Raw genomic sequence first — 22,005 nt, forward strand, 5'->3', positions numbered from 1 at the left:
AAATGTTTATAATAATAAAAATATGAAAATGGATCTTCCTGCATCATATGTCAAATTATTTGACTCAGGTGATGGGTTATGGCTAAATCATTTATCATTACATGGAATGTGGTTTACCGTGCTAGACAACGGAACAATATGCCACCTTTTAGCAATAATATTTCTGTTCCTGCCATAAAATACTGTACCAAAGATGCTTGATTACTTGCTTATATATATAATATTAGCTCCGCTTTAACCCTCTCTGACTGTACCTTGTATGTCTATGGTCCCGTCTTTGCTGACGTTGTTTATGTTTTGCTTGGACGTAATTTCTACCGGAAGCAGAGAGAAATGTCCCTTTAAAGATGGCGTCTGACAAAAGATATGTATACGCGGAGGCTGTGGTGTTTTTGTCATATTTTATTATTGGATGCCACGCCAGACTACACCATCTTGTACTAAAGGTACATATGTCTGAGACCACTCCAAATATATTCTGGGTCATGACTTATGCCTTCATGGGTAACAGCTAACGTTACTGATAAGTGTTAGCAAGCTAGCTAGCAAGCTGTTTGCTGTTGATGGATGCTATGCACTTTCACTAGACTGAATGCATGCCTTCTAGGTTAACTATTTGCCATATTTACAAATAGGTTACTATTCATGCACATACAGAAGTTGACAAGGTGTGGTGCTTGCTGTGAATTTTATGTCATGTTCTGTCAAAGAAATTAAGAGTCTCGTAAGTTAGCATTGTCAGTGTGGAGCTTGACCATATGAGACAAAAACAGTTAGAATTTATATTGTATACATTTACATGTAACGTGAAATGTTTTTGTAAACTGTAGTTCCAGGTAATTTCGTTGTACCAGTCTGTATGCAAACGACATGTAACCAACAATAGATCAACAGATATTGTCATATGAATCATAGCTGATATTAATGACTGAAATAGTCGAGATCCGAAGCGTTGCAATGTCTGCACTGTCCTGGCGAATTCACAATTAATGTCAGTCTCTGCTCAATTGATTTTAGGATGACATCCGGCAGAAAGTACACCTGAACACCTTTGGGTTTTACAAAAATGGTTACATGACTGTGAGCCTGAATAGCCTCATGATAAATGAGGTGTCAATCGAAGAAGTTGATAGCAGCACGGTAACGTTAAGACGCATAGGCTACTTTACCTTTTTACTTACCATATTATTATATTAAACTCACGTTATAAACTCATTTGGGTGTATTGTTTTCACATCTCAGATTGGATTCATTTTGGACAAAACTAACAGCAATGGTTTTGCTTCATATTTGGTAAGCATTCATTCAGTACAGATTTATTATGCCGTGTTGAAGAGCAATAGGTCAGTCATAACTAATGTGATGAATTAGTAAGCTGTTCTGTCATGTTTTTAAGTGCTGAGTGAGCTCTGTGTGAAGACTCAAGTGCTGTGCTCTGTGTGTGTCAGGATGATGACTCTGGGTTTTGTGTCCTGAAGAAGACACCCAGTAGTGATGCTGTGGTGTTGCTTCTGTTGGATTTCAACGGGCCTGAGTAAGTTTTCACCAAAAAGAAAACAATAATATTAATAAGACTAATAATAATACATACATAATAGACTTAATCAGATTTCAAATTATCATTTAGAATTCTAAAACAAGCAAGTGATGTCCGGTGACAACCCCTATGGATAAGGGGTAATATTAGCTTAGAGTTACTAGTGAAATGGAGGAGAAAGGGTGGGAGGTGGGAGACTTTGCAACACCGGAGCGTGTGACATAGCGGGTAAGTAGGGTTTAAATCTAAAAAACATAATTTATATTATTGTGTAGGCAATCTATAATTATCAGACGTAGAGGTTTTGTGTTGGCTGGACAACTACCATATCTATGGATGCTAACTTAAACTAAGTTTTTGATGACCAGTGCTGGGACTGATTCCTTGCTCCCCTCCAGTGTGGTTTGGTGATACTAGAGCCAAGCTGTTACAGATTGTGTCTGTTTGTATGATTTCAGAGTAACCATAAAGACCTCAGCAGAGGAAGGTCTCTTTCCCCAAATCATACCTATCCTGGCAAGAAGTGCAGATGCAGGACCAGATGGGAAGCAGGAGAAAGATGTGGCCAAAACAGGTACACATGCACATTTATATACCAAAAGAAATCCTGCATGCAAAGGTTTCAAACTTACACTTCACTAAAAACTGATGAAGTGCTAAAATGCCTCAATAGAATGTTTTAATTGAGATCAATTCATTGATTTATTGTATAATCTAATTCATCATGAATCCAAACTGGTTACTTACTGATATCTTTTTTTTTGTCTCTGGGTAAACAGATGAGTCTAAAGTCACAAAGGAGCCTCCTGTGGTAAGGCTGTTGTAGTGGAACAATCTGCTTACCCCAATCTGCTCATAACCCCTTTCAACTACTTTAATAGCATTGACTTGTCTGAATACCATCTGTGTCTCTTTCAGGTTACTATCAAAGAGCCCACATATCCTTTGGTGAAGAGGGGGGATAGTTACTCATTCGGAGTATGTATCCTGTAAATTGACCTATGTTATTCCTAAAAGTGTTTGTATTTTCCGATGCTGATTTGACTTTTTTTCATGTTTCATTCTGACAGTTTTATTTCAATGTCACCACTGATGACCAGCAAGGCTTGTACAACTTCTACTTCTACAACTGCTACAGCAGGAACGCTCAGACTAACCTGCTGAAGTTCAGCCTTGATGTAAGTGCTTACTTCTTGCTCCAAGTAGTCCTTTTAAACATTGGTATAATGCGCGTTCAGTACATTATTTTCCAAAATGAAGTATGGGAAAATAAATAATCGAGCTGTTTTCGTAATGGCACCATGAATGGCTACATTACATTGTAAAACATTTTGACTTTAAGGTTTACAACTTCAGAGAGTGAGTGAGTATGTGAGTGAGAGAAAGAGAGATTGAGTTGCATCTCTTGGCAAACATGTTAAAGAAATGGGCTGTGTCTTTGTAGATCAATATTGAGGAGAAGAACCCTAACAGCTTCCTGTCGGCGGGCGAGATCCCTCTGCCTAAGCTCTACATCTTCATGTCCATGCTCTTCTTCATCATTGGGACACTCTGGGTCCATGTGCTGCACACCAGGAGGTAAGCTCTGTGGTATCTAGATATATAGATAGATAGATAGATAGATAGATAGATAGATACTTTATTGATCCCCAGGGGAAATTCAAGGTCTTAGTAGCATACAGACAACACACACACATTCACTAACAGCAGAAAAAGTAATTAAAAGTATATAATATAAAAACACAACTAAGCAATAAGGACAGTAGAAGATAAAGAATATACTAAATATACTAAAATACAAATTATACTAACTTACACTTAATCTAAATCAATTTTAAAAACGGTATCCACATAGTGGTGATTAATCAATCAAGAGGCGCTTGCAATGACTGAGGCAGGGACTGAGCCTGTGGCATCTCACAGGACATTCTGCCTAATGGGAATGCAATTCCCTTGGGACCGCTTCTAATCCAAAGGAATGTTAGTGTATTACCTGATAGGAACCACTAGAGGTCACCCTCATCATGCAAATCAATGTCAATTCATGATCAGATGTAAGAGACGGATAATATGGAAATATTAATGGATTCCAAAGGTATTAGTCAGAAAATGCACATTTAGACTGCCAGAGCATGTAATTTTATTCTTCCTTCTAATCTCCCTCCTGATGTTTTCCACTGAAACATAACACACGGTTTGCCACTTAGGCACTTAAGCATTTTAATTAGACGTTGCACTATTTTTTTTTAACAGGGACGTTTTATCTCTCTCTCTCTCTCTCTGTGTGCTGACTGACATTTATTTATTTATTTATTTATTTCACAGTGCTGATGTTTACAAAATCCACTGGCTTATGGCAGCTCTTCCTTTCACCAAATCGCTCTCTTTGGTGTTCCATGCGGTGAGTGACCCCTCACAGTAAACTGCGTAAGGCGGAGATATACATTGGCCAGCAACAAGCGTAACGCAACGGTTTGCCTTAACTGACAATTGAATACGCTCGCAAGTTCAACGCTCAGCTTGTTCAACGCTAGCGTTACGCCAGCGTTGCCACCGTTCCGCTGCCGAACCATAGAGAACAGTAGGAAACCTGCTGCTTGCCGCTGGCTAATGTGATCCCCGCTTAATGCATGCTTTACACCTTTAGCAAGTGCTCGATGTTGTATACATACTAATCAGTAGCTTGTGTTTGGATCTCCCTCAGATTGACTACTACTACATCTCCAACCAGGGCTTCCCCATTGAGGGATGGGCTGTTGTCTATTACATCACACATCTGTAAGTTCTCTAAGGAAACATTTGGTGACTTAAAGATGACATAGAATAGAAAAACGTATAAGTATAAGTATATATACTCTTTTGATCCCGTGAGGGAAATTTGGTCTCTGCATTTATCCCAATCCGTGAATTAGTGAAACACACTCAGCACACAGTGAACAAACAGTGAGGTGAAGCACACATTAATCCCGGCAAAGTCAGCTGCCTGCTACAACAGCGGCGCTGGGGGAGCAGTGAGGGGTTAGGTGCCTTGCTCAAGGGCACTTCAGCCGTGCCTACTGGTCGGGGTTCGAATCGGCAAGCCTCCGGTTACAAGTCCGAAGCGCTAACCAGTAGGCTACGGCTCCCCCAACCTTGGCTTTGTTGAGTATAAAGTTTGGTTCATGGGCACAAAGCTACCTTGAACTATGAAACATGCTTGTTTCCTCCTTCATATGCAAATCTGAGACATTTAAATGATCACTAAAAAAACGGGCAAATCTGAACAAAGACAGATTGTGGCACAAATACAGTCCTATGTGACTCAAACCATTCCTCTGATCACTCACCCCCTCCACAAGTTACATTCCTCTGAGTTGGAGATTCAGGTAGAGGTCTCTGGAGCCTATTGGAGGTGCTAGATATCTGCTAGAATGGACCATTGTATTCCCCAGCCTAATCATAGGCTTGTAAATGGGCTTGTAAAATAGCACCTGAGCATGTTTTTGGCAAACAAAAGTTGCATCCCTTCTATGTTCACATCAGAGAACAAGGTCAAATACTCTGTTCCATTCTTTGTCATCTTTTAAAAGGTGTTTAAAATGGTGTCACATCTGAGTACTTACGTCTATATGTTGCACTGGTTAGTGTTGTCTCCAGGCCACTGATTCGGTCAGTCAAGCTGAGGGTGCAGTAACTGTGTTCTGTCTTTCCAGGTTAAAGGGTGCTCTCTTGTTCATCACAATTGCCTTGATAGGGACTGGTTGGGCATTTGTGAAGCACATTCTCTCCGACAAAGATAAGAAGATCTTCATGATAGTTATCCCTCTTCAGGTAAAGTAGTCCTAAACTGTTAGTATTTACCCTCCTACTACTGGTACAGTATTTGTCCTCTCGTTATGGGAATCACAGTTACTGTCATTGTGATAACAATGAGCATGCAGAATTGCAGACTGGACTGAAACAGCTGTAGTAAGCCGTGTATCATCATCAGACATTTATAAAAGATGTAAGTCATTTACCTTGATTTCAACTGCTATTCCCCTATCCTCAGGTGTTGGCCAATGTGGCCTACATTATTATAGAGTCAACAGAGGAGGGCAGCAGTGAGTATGGTTTGTGGATGGAGATCCTCTTCCTGGTGGACCTGCTGTGCTGTGGGGCCATCCTGTTCCCTGTAGTCTGGTACGCTCATGCTACACTGCCCCCCCCCCCCCCCCCCCCCATTTTATATCACTACAGCTTAATCTATGGCTTCCTATAATAATAATAAGATACCTTTAGCCTCGTGAGACCATCCTGATCTCGCGAGCTCCATTTTTCCACTTGCAGATCAGTCTGGCTTCTTGCGATAGAGAAAATTTGGAGCCAATCGCCAAACAAACGGCCAATCAGCGTTGGTTTTGAGGCAGATTTAGGTTAAGGGTAGCCTAGCTTGTAGTTGTATTTTCGTTGATGCTCTGTTAGTACATCATACGCTTCGTCGATCTAATTGGTTGATTTGGCCCGTCTATCACCAACATAGGTGGTGATAGACAGATGATTTAGCCAATCAGTTAACCAGTATTTTCGCCCCTTCCCAAAAGTTCTCCAACGGAAAGTTCCCAGTTAGATAAGCCGAGCAAATGCAAAGCAATCCATCTGGTGGAGTCAGGTTAAGATGCCTTATGGATGAATACAGATCTGGGATAAATATTAAGTGATCAACATGTTTGTGTTTGGTTCGAAGTGAACTGACTCTTGTATGTATTGTTATGCACTGTTGTTCTGCAGGTCAATCAGACATCTTCAGGAGGCATCAGCTACAGATGGAAAAGGTATGATGCTGCCATCACTCTGTGATGCACTTGCAAAACTATGCTCTGCTGCTTAACAATAGCAGTATCTGCCCCTGCAGTGTTGCTTTAAAATAGCAGTCAGTTCTAGTCCTTTGCACAGTTAAAGGCAAAATACCCTTCAATGAAAAAAAACCTTAAAGCTTAATCTCTGTATGGAAAAGTGGCTGACTATTTTTACCTTATGTCATATGTCAGAAATTGAAATTAAAATTGAAATTGAATGTGTACCTTGGAAGGTGTATATGACTCGTGTTAATGAGTGTTGGTGATGTGTATGTGATGCGTGTTCTGGAGTGTTCATGTTAGTGATGTTATGTGATGCGTGTTCTGGAGTGTTGATGTTGGTAATGTGTATGTGATGCGTGTTCTGAAGTGTTCATGTTAGTGATGTTATGTGATGCGTGTTCTAGAATGTTCATGTTAGTGATGTGTATGTGATATACCCTTAGTTTCCCAACTCTCTTCTTAGGGGGTAAATTGAAGAATACTGGAAGCATAGATAATAGATTAAGCCATTTAATTGACGGTAATATGGATGGAACACTTTGCACATAGAAAGAGTTACATTTACTATGACACGTTCTCTTTGGGCTGGTTTCCTGTACGTCATAGGTTGGCAACAGTGCCAAAGCTAGCCCCGCCATCAATATTATTTGGCCCGCCAGATTATTGTGGTAGTCCAATTTTTAAAAAAATCATTTGTATTTCATAATATCGATTTACAAATAGCCTATTCACCAATCAGACTGCGGGTGTTTAAACAGATATGAGAAGAAAGTGAAACCAGAACACACTCTGTGCATAGCCCTCTGCCAGAGCTTCAATTTTGCACTTTCGTGCCACTGTCTGGAGAGGATAGGCCACCTTGATGGTGCTGCTTTGTCTCACGGTGCTGTCTGATATTATATTCCTTGCGAACAGCGACAACTTAGCAGATCAGACACACGGGCTTTGCATTTGTGAAACCAGGTAAGATGAACGCAAAGTTTTCTTTCCATTCCTCTTCAAAGGCTCTTCTTTCACTGTCAATCTTCCTCTTTGGACTTTTTGACATTTTCCCCCAGCTAACTCCTAGCTAATTTCACTCTGCACGCTAATATTTCTTGTAGGCAAACAAGTTACTTGCCGACCCCTGTCATAGATTAAACCTAGTCCTAGACTGAAAGAGAACAATGAATATCTCCAAAATTTTAATCTAGGACAATGTTTAATCCACGTGTGGGAAACCACCTCATAATATAGACCCTTTCTTTAGTGCTCAATGTGAACAGTGTGGCTTTGGAGAACGTTGGGCTTAGTTCAGCAAAGGGGCTGGTGGCGTAACGGCCAGAAATCAGGCCTCTTGGCTCCCCCTGTGGCGCCAACAGCTCCAATTGGCTCTTGGTCAGAGATGATGAATGCCATGCTCTTCAGCACCTGCATTTCCCTCTTTAGCACAGTAAGACTGAGGACTTGGTCGTCGACATTAGAGGAGACAGTTCTAGCGTGCTGTCTTTACTTGTATCTCTAGCATGAATTTTGAAAGTAAACTTTGACATTGAATTCCCACCAGTGTCACCCAGAGTCTAGATGAATGCTGCTATAAAATAGACAGGGCTGCCTGCTGCATTCTGCCAACAGCTGTATTACAGCAAAAAGCTTTGATCTCTTTTTTGGAATAACTTTGTAAGCCTGCTTTCATGGTTGAAAGTTCTTCCATACTCAGTGTCAACAAACTGTTTTTGTTTGGCTGCCTACTTGAATGTTACAAAAAAAAAAAAAAAAAAGCCTCACAGAGAGGAAGAAAAACACTCTGAAGGTCGTAGCAATGGGTATGAGCTAGCTATGACTCAGCACTGGCTAACATTGGGCTTCTACATTAGTAGATGAACCAGCAGGGGCATTAGCTGCTGCCAATTATGATTCCAAACACAGCTCAAAGTGATGCTGATGCTCAACAGACAGTGGCACTTTTTCCCCCAACAGGCAGACCACCGACGAAGACTTATTATAAACAAGGGTTTAAAGGCTTGTGTTGTTGTTGTCTTTCTAGCTGCTATCAATCTTGCCCAGCTGAAGCTGTTTAGACACTACTATGTGATGGTATGTATGCAGACACACTTACTGCACACACAACACACACACACACACACACACACACACACACATTTTATCACCTGGATAGTATGCTGAATGCATCCTTCCCATTGCTTGTCTGAAACGTTATAATAATAATAATGTACTGAATTGTCATTTGGATTGCAAAATGTGGTATTCAACAGATAAGTACATTCATGTTTTCAGTATATTGGTGTTGCTTAGTCATACAAGCTGTTACTTTTGGTGGTGAAACACGGTTTAAATGTCTTCTCCCAGACTCCTGAATCAATTTAGTGCATGTGGTTACACAGCTGGAATGAAATTGTCTGACTCTTACTTCTCTCTTTCTGTCTTAGATTGTGTGCTACATTTATTTCACGCGCATAATTGCCATTCTCATCAAAATCATAGTGCCCTTCCAGTGGAAATGGCTGTACCAGGTAAGGCCTGTCTCAGTGTGGGTGGCTGGAGATATTTCATTGTACAGTTACATGTACAAGGATATGAGTCTGAGACTGAGTCTGAAAAAAACTTAAAGCTTAATCTCTGTATGGAAAAGTGGTTGACTATTTTTACCTTATGTCATATGTCAGAAATTGAAATTAAAATTGAAATTGAATGTGTACCTTGGAAGGTGTATATGACGCGTGTTAATGAGTGTTGGTGATGTGTATGTGATGCGTGTTCTGGAGTGTTCATATTAGTGATGTTATGTGATGCGTGTTCTAGAATGTTCATGTTAGTGATGTGTATGTGATGCGTGTTCTGGAATGTTCATGTTGGTGATGTGTATGTGATGCGTATTCTGGAGTGTTCATGTTAGTGATGTCTATGTGATGCGTGTTCTGGAGTGTTGATGTTGGCGATGTGTATGTGATGCGTGTTGAGTGTTCATGTTAGTGATGTGTATGTGACGCGTGTTCTGGAGTGTTGATGTTGGCGATGTGTATGTGATGCGTGTTCTGGAGTGTTGATGTTGGCGACGTGTAAGTGATGCGTATTCTGGAGTGTTCATGTTAGTGATGTGTAAGTGACGCGTGTTCTGGAGTGTTGATGTTGCGATGTGTAAGTGACGCGTGTTCTAGAGTGTTGATGTTGCGTTGTGTAAGTGACGCGTGTTCTGGAGTGTTGATGTTGCGATGTGTAAGTGACGCGTGTTCTGGAGTGTTCATGTTAGCGATATGTAAGTGACGTGTGTTCTAGAGTGTTGATGTTGCGATGTGTAAGTGACTCGTGTTCTGGAGTGTTCATGTTAGTGATGTGTAAGTGACGCATGTTCTGGAGTGTTGATGTTGCGATGTGTAAGTGACGCGTGTTCTAGAGTGTTCATGTTAGCGATGTGTAAGTGACGCGTGTTCTGGAGTGTTCATGTTAGTGATGTGTAAGTGACGCGTGTTCTGGAGTGTTGATGTTGCGATGTGTATGTGACGCGTGTTCTAGAGTGTTCATGTTAGTGATGTGTAAGTGACGCGTGTTCCGTGCTGTTCTGCAGCTGCTGGATGAGTTGGCCACGCTGACCTTCTTCTTCCTGACGGGGCACAAGTTCCGGCCCGCCTCCTACAACCCCTACCTGCTCCTGTCTGTGGAGGATGAAGAGGACCTGGAGATGGATGATGTGTAAGATACTTTGGAGATACACACACACACACACACACACACACACACACACGCACACATGCCCACTCACACACATGAATACATGCAGTTATATACTTACTTTCCCTATGACAAAGACGTGTTTTATTAGTTGAACCGGAACTTGATGGTTGTCTGAAGTGGAAGCCTTTTGAGACCCTTAGTCATTTCGAGGAATCCTTCAATGGAAATGGAAAAGCTTAGGTGTAGTAAAGAACAAACAGTCTTGTAGAATTGGAGTACAACATGGGTTCAACTAACCTTCATCCACTCCAATTCATAAATAACTTGTTTAGTATATACGCATGTCTTGTTCCAAGACTTGTTTTAAATAAAACAACAATTCTCTAGTTGATAATGCAGGAATACTCTGCCCTCGTTATGAGTTGTGGTCAGTCACACTACCTGTCCTGCTTTAGAGTGGTGCCCAAGGGCTCTGGGAGTCTGGACAGAGTCCACAAGCCGCCCAAACTGTGGGCTGCACCTGCTCTCTGTTCCTGTCATCTCTCAGCCATAAAGTTCCACTTATCTGCCTCCCCTTACCATGATCACCACACACACACACACACACACACACATAAACACACAAACGCCTTGCTTTTCAAGTTCTGTTTTTAGCCTGGTCACCAGATCCCTGAGATGCTTCATCAACGTCACCTATTCTGCGAAAGTTTTGTCCCCATTCCCTCGCCTCCTCGCTCATTCATTTTTTTCATTTTTTTTTTTGTCTTTTTCTTTTTTTTCAGCAGTCACACTTCAGTACATCACTCTCTTCCATAAACCACTAGAGCCGTGTGCTCTGCCTTGACCTGTCTCTTCTCCCCACCTCCTCCACCCCTCTTCTTACACCCCCCCCCCCCCCGCCTCCCCAATCCCCCCTGCATCATCTACCCTGAGGCATTGCGCCTCTTTTCCGCCTGCTGTCCCAACTCTTCCAGAAATAGCCCAGTGGCACTATGTGTCCTCGTTCCACTCCGCACACTCTCTCTCTCTCTTTCATTTCCTCTCTCTCTCTCCCTCCATCCCTCTTTCCCTGTACTCGGCCCTGTTTTCCTTCCTGCTTTCCCGCTTTCCCCCCCCCCTTGACTCTCCATCCATCATCCTGAATGGTAACCGACTTTCCTCCCCACTTTTGGGTGTACACTTGAGTGCAACTTGGCAGGGGAGGAAGAAGCTTTTTAAAAATGAAGAGGGACAAAGTAAAAATATATAAGATGAGGAGAGCCATTTTCAGCATGGTTAGTCCAAAGAGGGTCAACCAAACAAATGATTGGTCAATTGTTCCTTTGAACAGAGGCTTATTCTTTTCTGGTGTCAAATGCCAAAAAAAAAACAGGAGAGTTGAAACAGGAGAGTTTATTTTTGAAAAGATCTTGATAAAGGAATCTTTGATACATATCTGATGCCAGAGGGTTTTGCCCATTTTCTGGATGCCAGTAGAGTTGGATCCAGATATGCCCACGGGTCATTATAGGGCCATTAGTGGTCGGGCAGCATGGGGGAGGTTCTTGATTCTGGGGACATGAACCAGGTAAATGCACACAGGGTAGTTGGCCATCCAGGGGATGGGCTAAGCAGTGTGTTCTAAGGCAGTGGGTACTAAAGGTGCTGATGGTGCTCCACCCATGGATGGAGACCTTGGACACCAGCACTTGTGGAGGGGCCTGGCAGGAGACTCAGGGACTCGGCTGTAGGGCAGCAGGAGACCTGGACGCGTTCCTTGCACATTCAGCTTGTGCACTGTTTTACAGGAGTGGAACTGAAATAGCTCTTTGAGCTGACAAATGGTCATCTGTGCCAGCATGTCAGCATTAGATTAGAGATTTAGAATTGGCTAAGGCTTTACTTAAGTCTATGTTTATGTGTTTGCTTACCCTGGGCAAGGAGGGGATCTCTCAGATCTAGATGATATAAGAACTTTTCTATTAGCATTTTACTATTTTTGTTAACATTTTATTAGCATTTAGACCAACATGATTTTTACCAGAAATAACCACTTAGACACTTATTTGAAGATTGCCTTGTTTGCCTTAAAAGTAGTAATAGTAGTTTAAGTTGTCATTAGCCTTGCTGGTTATAAGAGCCCCTTAATGATGACCAAAAGAATATAAAGACATTTTTGGTTTCTTTTAAACTGCACAGGATAACTACATCGACCTCTTTGGGAGAAGGAGTCAAGAAGGTGAAGAAGATCTCCAATGGGCCGTCAGAAGAAACTGAGAGTGTGGCATGATGGGAGCTCTCAGCTAACGTCTCTGGAGCCTTTCGCTTAAGAGGTCCAGAAACATCCTGAAGCTGCATCGGACACTCCTAGATCAGGGCTCTCTCACCAACACCCCCCCCCCCTCCCAAGATGTCTCTGTGGACTCCTCTAGTTCCCTTGTCTTAAAACAGACCTGTCTAATTCCAACGCTTCTGTACAGTTTATCTTGTAAAGAGTGTGTACACCTTGGAGATCTGGGGACTCAGCTCCTGGATATACACTAATCTTCCATTGCAGTGGTCACTGTAGTTACAACAGATACGCTTTGGTGCTGCTCTTTGTCATGTACAACTGATGTTTTGTTGTTTTTATTTTTTTGCCACCATTTATATTTTGGCTAATTGATCTCAGATCTGATTATGGCTGTACATGCCCAGTGAGCTGTACCATATATAGTATAATTAAGTGGATTTTTCTTTTAAATTATTATTATTTTTTTACTTTTAATCTGTGCTCTCATAAGAGAGAGTAAGCAAGGAAATGACTTGAGTGTCTTCAGTGAGCTGTTTGGATTCAGGTGGGGTATTGGCACACTTGGGGTGACTCAGACTGTGCTGATTTATAATAGGTCCTTAAGGTGAATTCAAAAGACAGGGTGAATTCTTATAGGAAATGTTTTGCTACATAGATTGGCCTGGTAGGTCAGTCCATGTTTAAGTGGAACATCTCGCTCTTCATGTGGAAGAGACTAATGTTTCCTTAAGGTTACAAGCTTGTGAATATTATTACACTGCTGTATTTGATGAGAATATTGAGCATATTGTTTTTGGCCGTTCCTGTATTCTAATGGGTTACGGTTTGAATTCCTTGAGATCACATTTACAGATAATCTACATGAGCCTCTGATCATTTGTAACATACCTTTAATTTTTTAAAATATTTCAATGCAAAAGAAAGCATTTCAACTGCTTGAAATAATGCTGCCTAATTTGAAGATATTTGAGTGGAGTTGTTATTTATTCAGTATTAGCTACTGCAGTTGTTAAATTGTTTTTGTTTTGTTTTGTTTTTGAATAAAAGAACACTGAATGTATGGCATGGTAATATGGCCAAAGCATTACTCCTCGTTAGAGGACAGTTGATGTTTTCTGCTGTGATGGAGGTGTTGGACATTTTGCACTGGTTTATAGTATTGTAAGATAAACTAAAATATAAGATATGACAGTTCAAAATAAAACTTCACAAAGGAAATGAACTCTGTTTAGGTCAACACACTGATGCAGTTTTTTTTGTGTTTTCTTTTTGAAAAATTGTATATAGCCTACCTATTGTTTTTTCTCTCATTTTGGGAAACCATGTGAAATGTTTAAGATTGGTCATTTTGGGAACTGTAATGAACATGTCTTTCATGCATAAAGTTGTTTTGAACTCTCCTTAATGCAGATTGGCTTCATTCATGTTAGGGCAGTGTTTTTCAACCACTGTGCCGGGGCACACTAGTGTGCCGTGAGAGATCATCAGGTGTGCTGCAGAAAATTACCCAAATATCACTCACTGGTCCAGAAAAGCAACTTGTTGCATCAAAGAATTTATAACCACATGCTCTCATTGATTGTATGATTGCACTATTTGTGGTATGCAGGCATTGTAAAACGAGGGCCCCATATCCAGTATTCACAGAATCATCACATATCCAGTTCATAACAACAATTAAATTAGATATAGTCACCTACAAATGAAACAGAGGGCGCTTGTTTTATTGAGCAGGTCTTGCATAGAAGCCATAATAAGGCCATATCTGTGTATTATTTGAAATTTTAGGCTATGGTATGTTTAGTTTTTCTTCACACAGGATGTTGGTGTGCCGTGGGACATTTTAAGTGTCAAAAGTGTGCCGTGGCACAAAAAAGGTTGAAAAACACTGTGTTAGGGGTAAACAGGACAGTGTCACCATTCAGGTACAGTAGTCCATTCTATTAATAGCTGTAATGGAGAAACAATCCTCACCTCACCTTGCCTCTTCCTCTTTAGGAGAGTTAAAACTGACCATCGCCAGCTTTTAGATTTTCACTGTACTTGTACTCTGCACAATGACAATAAAGTTGAATCTAATCTAATCTAATTTACTAAGGTTAATTAGGACGCAAGGCCTTTCTGTACATTGGCAGAGTCAAACAATCAATAGAGGTCATTTTTCCATCATGTTTTCTCCGCCAGGAAAGGCTATTACTATGCAACTCATATAAAATATTGGTATCCCCTGGGAGGTTTGTCATAAATGGTAATTTCCTCCATACTCAGGGTTGAAGTGTGAGCCCTGCCCCTTTGGTACTGCAGCCATGCATCTGAAAGCTAGGTTAGTTGCAGTGATTTGACCTGGCATTAACTGCTGTTAAACAAAAGTTTCTTGGTGGAAGTTCTTGCGGCATTTCAAATCGTGGATACGTTGGCAATCGCAAATTGGCATGAATTTGACGCTGAAATAAAATAAAAAAAAGTGTGCTGCTTATCTTGACATGAGTTGTTCACTTTTGTTATGGCAGTTCAAAGGCGATATGAATTTCAAGAAATCGACACTACCAATTTCGGGCCATATTTTGACATTATGGCACGGAGTGAATGGAAGGTTGAAACAAAACAAAAATGGAGCAATGTGGAATGACTAGAATAATTAATTGTTGGTGTCTGAAATAGATTGCTGGTTAGCACATTTTCAAATTTGCCTGTAATGTAGAGGGGGAAATAAGTAGCCTAAATTAGACATGTGCTACTGATGGTGTCGGGGAGTATCGAGTATGGATGGAGAGAAGAAATTAAGAAAGCTAATCATGAACTTTACTTATCCCCCCGTCAAGGTCCGCATGAAGTAGACATGCTTGGGCGGCAGCGTACTCTGTGCGTAATGTGTGTAAGCCCATAATGCCCTGCACTGATGGAGCGTTGCCCAGCAGCAGCCGCGGGTATATCGTCAGGAGCGGGACGCAGGTGACATGATCTTAGCTGTCGCATCCGACAGGACAACGATTTAAGAAGAAGAGTTGAGAGCAGCTCGGACAGTTCCATGCACATCCTCGTCAGTCCGGATTGATGTAAGTAAAGTTTGTTAGCGAAAAGTTCATTCGTTTTTGTTTTAAAACAATGTATCAGTGTAGCTTGAAGCGCAGTCAGAGTAGCCTATTTCATGTAGGCTTAAACCCACTTTATTATATTTCCGATTTTCCGTAGATCACCAAGTCGTATTTTGTAGCCTGAGGTAAGGTTGACTGCGCCATGCGGTATTGTATTTTTAAAACGGCATTCAGAACATGTTTGATGATGGTGGAGGTTATTGTCCAATGTTTATAAGAATACCAGTGGTATTAAATGGTTCCTATAGATGAATGTTCATATTCCTATTGATAGGGATCAATAAAGTATATCTATCTATCTATCTATCTATCTATCTATATCTATCTATTCTGAATGTGGATAATATAGTATGATTTTTGAATGTAAAAAGTTCCAATTGGTAAATCAACTCTTTTGAAAGGTGGATAAACTGTGTTTACTTGCGTTTAGCTTCCACTACATCCCTGTAAGCGCTTGCTTCAGAGAGGGCAGGACACCATGCACTTTTAATGACAGCCTATGCTATCTGCTGTCATCTGTGACTGTGAACCTGCTGGATGGTGGCTGTCATGTGTAGTCTATTACTGATTTAGGTATATTTCATCTGAAAGAGAACAATTAGTAGGCTATGGTAGGTAAATAAAATAGGCACTGTGAACATGCATCTTTAATTTTAGATATTTTCCACTCTGGGTGGTTAGAACGGACATAGGTCTCGGTTTAGGCAGTCAACTCATGTGTAGTCATTTACAACAAATATGCATGCATTCATTATTCAGAAACCTATTTTTAACTATTTAACTTTCCTTTTCAGCCAGCTAGCTGCTAATCCAAAACAGAGCCCCTAATGATAACTCAATTCAAAACCAGTTTGCTTTCCTGTCAGTGGAGAAGGAACAAGTGCCTTGTTGATTGGTTTAAGTGGGCCATTCTGTGTGAAGAAATAGGCTAATCCTCACAACAACCCAAATTCCGAAAAAGTTGGGACGCTTTTGTGAAATGTGAATTAAAAAAGAATGCTATGATTTACAAACCATGTATTTAATTGAGAATAGTTCAAAGACAACATAACAACTGTTGGAGGAGAGAAATTTCACTATTTCATGGAAATAAGCACACGTCAGCAACACGTCTCAAAAGGGGCTGATAAAGACAACAGAAGGAGGGACATTTCACAAATAATTAAGTGAACTGGAACCATCAACGGGCTAAAAAAAGAGCATCACAGAGAGACTGAGTCCCTCAGAAGTAGGCTAAAGATGTGGAGGCATTCATCACAACGTGTAAACCTTTGGATATACAATATAATAATATTTCTTATCATGAAATTGTGAAGGATTTGAGGCTTTCATCATCAACAGTACATAATATCATTTAAATATTTAGAGAATCTAGAGAAATCTTTAAAACAAGGGACAGGGCTAAAAAGAAATATTAGATGAATGTCGTCTTAGGTGGCACTGCATTAAAACCAGATGTTTTTCTGTAAAGAACACCATTGTATGGGCTCAGGAAAACTTTTGATAACCATTGTCTATCACAATTTAATAAATAGATAGATAGATAGATAGATAGATAGATAGATAAATAGATAGATCTTTATCATTGTATGCGATACAACAAAATCCTCTTGGAGCCATCCTCTCCACATAGCAGCATAGAGTAAGATAAATATATATATCTCATATATATATATATATATACTCACATACACCAGCACATAGAGTAAGATAAAGATATATATCTCATATATATATATATATATATATATACTCACATACACCAGCACATAGAGTAAGATAAAGATATATATCTCATATATATATATATATATACTCACATACACCAGATAAAGATATATATCTCATATATATATATACTCACATACACCAGCATATTCTCACCCAAGCACTATTATCTGTTAAATATAGGATTTACATGATTTGCAAATCCTAACATTCTTTTTTATTCACATTTTACAAAGCGTCCCAACTTTTTCGGAATTTGGGTTTACTCCAGACATAAAGCCTGTTGCATACAGAACTTGAAATGATATTCAACTGTCGGCACTGATATGCTAATAAAATGCAACAAATGTGTTATAGCAACAAAACTTGAAAATAACAACACAACAACAACACATATAGCGCTTTCCTCGACAACCAAAGGACTTCACAGGGAAGGGGGGACATTAACCACCACCAATGTGTAGCACCTGGGTGATGCACGGCAGCCATTATGCGCCAGAACGCTCACCACACACCAGCTTGAGGTGGAGAGTGAGGGAGTGAATGAGCCAATTAGACTGGGGATAATTAGGGGGCCAGACTGAATGAGCCAGGTTGGGAATTTAGCCAGGACACCGGGGAACCCCCTACTCTTTGTGATAAGTGCCATGGGATCTTTAATGACCACATTGAGTCAGGACCTCGGTTTAACATCTCATCTGAAGGAATATCTTCCTCTTGCTTTATCTCTGTTTATCCTCACATAGCCCCAACTCTCTTGCACTCCTTCACCCTAATACTTGCAGACAGTCTGCACTTGGACCTGGACAAAATTGGACTTATATGTCATTATTGAACAGATTTGTAAATAAGGCATTCATCTTATCATTAGAAGGGACCACCCATAACTTAATCCATTGTTTTGATGTTGATTTCTATTTAAGGAACTAGATAATCATCTCCTTTCCTATTTTGAGACTGGACTAGCTGCCTTAATGGATTAGCCCAAATTACTCCACTTTCTGTTACCCGGTTAATGTGCAATCCCCCTAATGTGTTAATTGCACCATGCCAGTGACTGGCGGTGCACTAAGGAGTGTGGCGGTGATTTACGGTCACAGGGGGTTTGTTCCTCGGTGGCGTCTGGAACCAGATTAGATAACAGTTGCCTTCAGGTGACCCACGCTTGATGTCAAACACAGGATCATCCCATTGGCCAACTGTCAGAGATATATCAGGCCCTCAGACAGAAGTGAGCACGGACAAGAAACATGTCAAGTGCCACTGTATGTTCCCTGGACCTGTTATCATGGTCTCGACCATGAAGCGCGAGCGCATCGGTGTGGTCATGATCTCCGCTTAGCACAGAGAATGGACATCAGAATGTCACTAAAGATCATTTGACGCATGTAAGGCTTACTGAGCGAGCCGTTGTGTTAGCAGCACTGGAAAGCAAGGGCAGGATTGAATATGATCCGTGATAACCTTGGAAAAGGGTGATCCATTTTCATCTCATTCATTTACCTCTAAATCATAAGTCCTCGTATGACCCGGATAGAACATTTTTTTCCCCATTGATCCCCTGCCAACACATTCTCTGGGTTGCCCTCCTCCTCCTCCTGTTAGGGTGTAGACCACTGAAGCCGGTCCAATGACAAAGACGGATTGCAGTCCTACTTCACTAGACTGTGGAGGAGAAGCAGAGCAAATGTTCAACTTTATGTAAATGCATAGCACTTCAAAGTGTAAATGATTGGAAGAGATTAATAGTCGTTTTTCATATTTTCCTATTTAGAGGATATATCTGGTTTATAAACTGTATGCGTCTTTTTGTAGACGGAATTTCAACCTCATAAACCCTATCTCCAAATCTAAACTCTGAAGAGAAAATATTGATATTCTGGAAACACTACAATAACAGCTTGATTATCCAGGAAGAGGCTGACATTTGTCTTGGGTGAGATGATATAGTCACAGATTTTTTGGATTCAGAGTATCAGTCCTACAGAGAGAATAAAAGAAGTTGAATCTTCATGGTGTCATACAGGGAGATGTTGTGATTTTGTGTTTATTCTGCTCTCAATTTATTCATTTATTTAGGTTTGTATGTTTGTTTGCAGGTCATTGGTGCTCTGTTTTGGAATAACTTTGGAATGAGATCAAAGGTAAGGCCCATGTCTTTTTTGACAGTGTGAGTTTTATGTGTGCGTGTGTGTGTGTGTGTTTGTGTGTGTGTGTGTGTGATTAATATGCGTGGCTATTTGTTTGTCGCAGGTGTATTATTCATGCAGAGCTGATGGCCCTCCTTGGCTTTCTGTGCTAAAGCTTATTGGGGTGTGATAAGCAGGTCAATGCTGCACTCTTTCTCCTTTGCTCTCAACATTAGTGCAGTCAGTGTAGCATGTAGCAAAGGTTTCTCCCTTTACGGTTTTCATCTCTGTAGAACTCTCACACGTCGAGGAATACTAACAGACGAGACAACAGATCTGCATGCATCTAAGCCTGAAAGAGATATTTGATTGTGAGATTCGATTGTGAGGGAAAACTTTAATCTTTGTGAGGGAAAACCTTAATTCTTTACTTGGATACTCAGTAAACCCATTTTCAAGATTTTTTAAAAGCTAGTTTGCAGGTTACAGATGACACACTGTTAAAGCTACTAGATGAAGGTTTCAGGTAAATGCTTTTTGTGAGTGTGTGTGTGTGAGAGAGTTTGGAAGCTTTGATCCCAGGCCAGTTATCTTCTCTCCCCTCTGTTTCATTTCAGCTCCCCCTCTATCTGTTTCGAAGAGCTGATAAGGCTGTCTTTTGTGAAGGGCGCTGTGAATCACCTGTGGAAAAAGTCATCTGCACAGTTGCACAGTCACTGCTATCATTTTGAACTGTTGGACCTTGCTGAATTTGCCTATTTTGTTCACTTTGGGCCAAAAGGAAAATAATTACATTACATTGAATGCTGAAAAAAACATACCAAGACTCTCTAGCACAGCCCTAGAGTTTTGTCTGAGAACAGTCTGTTTTTATTTTTTGTCGGTCTGAGAAATAGATAAGTACTTTTTTCATCTTGGCAGTCCATCGAGGGAGTGTTCACTGAGTACTACTTTGCATTCAAAGGCTTTCCTGCAGAGTCAGACTGCCTGACTGCCTGACATTTGTTCATACATCTGTTTTGATGTATTTTTCAGTGGTTTCTGCATATTTATCCAGTGGAAGATGATACACTTTTGAGAATCTCCCAAGGACTTTGTGAACCTCAGAGGTTAAGCTTTTGCTGCTTTGAAACATGTTAGTATTTAAGCATTTAAGCCATTTGTCAAACCACAGCCAAGGATAGAATAATATCTACAGAGAATCTGTCTGAAGGAAAAAGGGAACCAGAGAGAGGCAGAGAAAGAGAGAGAGAGAGAGAGAGAGAGAGAGAGAAAGGGAGGGAGCATAATAGGAGTGGCTTCTGTTGCCAAGAACAACGGTATCAACACATTGCATGGTCACAACACAGACCCACCCACACAGGCACGCTCTCCCACACACGCTCTCAGTGGCGCGACGGGGCAGGCAGCTCGCAATCTCACTCTGCCAGTCAGGGACACAATCACCCGATTCCCCATCGCCAGCGGGCAGATCCAGACAGATGGGAGTGTGTCCCTCCGGCACGGGCACCACCAGTAGCAGCAGCAGCCCCCTTCCTCCTCCTCCTCCTCCTCCTCCTCAAGAGTGTGTGTGAGAGAGAGTGCTCCCCTTCAGGCCAGAGCACTGATCCCACAGCGCTGCCTTCCGCAGCGGGGTTGAGGACCCGGAGCCGTGCGGGAAAGGAAGGGACAGGAGCTCGGACGCAGCTGAACGGATTACAGCTCATACTGCACTCCGCCGTCTCTCTCTCTCTCTCTCTCCACAGCTCAGCACGCGGCGCCCGGGGGACAAAAAGAGAGGAGGTTCAGCGCATCAGTGCCACAGCAATCACATTTCTCCTCCGCCACTCTCTTTGTTCAGTCTAATTTGTGGCTATTTGCTGTTCTTTTTTTTTTTCTTCGTTGTTCTTTTTTCTTTTTTTTCCCCCTCTCTCTCTCCCTCCTCTCTTTTGACGCTAGTGTCTGGAAGAGGAGCAGGACTTGGCAGGACTGTCTGTGCCTGCCTGCTTTTAAAAAAATAAATAAATGGCCCCAGAGGTGGGTACACGAGAAGTGCTTTAGGCAGAGAGAGAGAGAGACAGAGAGAGAAAGAGAGACAGACAGAGAGAGAAGTGTGCAGACTGCCAAAAGTCATGGGGAAGTCCAACAGCAAACTGAAGCCTGAGGTGGTGGAGGAGCTGACCAGGAAAACCTATTGTGAGTACCACTTGGCCTTTATTGTTTTGTGTTCTCCTCGCAGCTCTTCGGTCTTTCTCTCTCTCTCTCTCTCTCTCTCTCTCTCTCTCTCTCTGTCCCTCCCTCCCTCTTTATTTCTCTCTCTTTCTCTCTTTCTCTCTTTGTCTCTTTGTCTCTCAGTCTTTCTTATGCAATATAAAGAGGCGCCTAAACACCTCCGTCCTTCCATGGAGAAAATCGATCTTATTTGATTGGATTGAGTTACTCTTCTGAGGATGCTATTAAGATAATTGCCACTGTTTATCCCTGAAGGCTCAAGTTTAAACGTGTTCTCGCATCTAGGTACTAATGGTCCTCAATGAGCTCTCCAACTTCTTAATTTGATCATTAGTGATAACAATATGTGCCGGTGATTCAGCTGACTTGGAGGTACCACCAGAACTTAGACTTGGATCTTAATAGAGACGTTAGCTCTTTGAGATCAACATAAATGTAATTCCTGTGAGGGGATATGTAAATTGTGAGAAATGCCAGTTGGTTTACATTGCCCTGAGGCTTGGTGAAAGCGATCATGTTTTTTTAATAGGCTGATTCAAAT

The 22,005-nt window shown here is 41.2% G+C and overlaps 2 protein-coding genes across 2 annotated transcripts in view; both read left to right on the forward strand.

The window, feature by feature from the left end:
* Window positions 1-308: 308 nt before the first annotated feature.
* On the forward strand, window positions 309-13,701 carry gpr107 (G protein-coupled receptor 107). Its single transcript, XM_076283645.1, has 18 exons — window positions 309-446; window positions 1,018-1,140; window positions 1,243-1,293; window positions 1,449-1,534; window positions 1,996-2,111; window positions 2,317-2,348; window positions 2,456-2,515; window positions 2,608-2,715; window positions 2,982-3,115; window positions 3,863-3,938; window positions 4,242-4,315; window positions 5,230-5,347; window positions 5,568-5,698; window positions 6,287-6,330; window positions 8,384-8,433; window positions 8,787-8,870; window positions 9,923-10,047; window positions 12,208-13,701. Exons 1-18 carry the CDS (start codon window positions 348-350, stop codon window positions 12,296-12,298), a joined length of 1,602 nt encoding a protein of 533 aa, XP_076139760.1. The 5' UTR covers window positions 309-347; the 3' UTR covers window positions 12,299-13,701.
* Window positions 13,702-20,579: 6,878 nt separating this feature from the next.
* Window positions 20,580-22,005, forward strand: part of ncs1a (neuronal calcium sensor 1a) — a 17,901-nt gene continuing 16,475 nt past the window's right edge. Inside the window, exon 1 of the mRNA XM_076283172.1 lies at window positions 20,580-21,428. Within this exon, the coding sequence (XP_076139287.1) occupies window positions 21,365-21,428 (64 nt within the window). The 5' untranslated portion in view covers window positions 20,580-21,364. The remainder of the gene's footprint in view (window positions 21,429-22,005) is intronic.

The sequence above is a fragment of the Alosa pseudoharengus genome, unplaced genomic scaffold (genome assembly GCF_046254945.1).
Source record: "Alosa pseudoharengus isolate Yale_2024_CS ecotype anadromous, Long Island Sound unplaced genomic scaffold, YU_APseudo_1.1 YU_APseudo_1.1_scf_14, whole genome shotgun sequence".
In the NCBI taxonomy this organism is placed as follows: Eukaryota; Metazoa; Chordata; class Actinopteri; order Clupeiformes; family Clupeidae; genus Alosa; species Alosa pseudoharengus.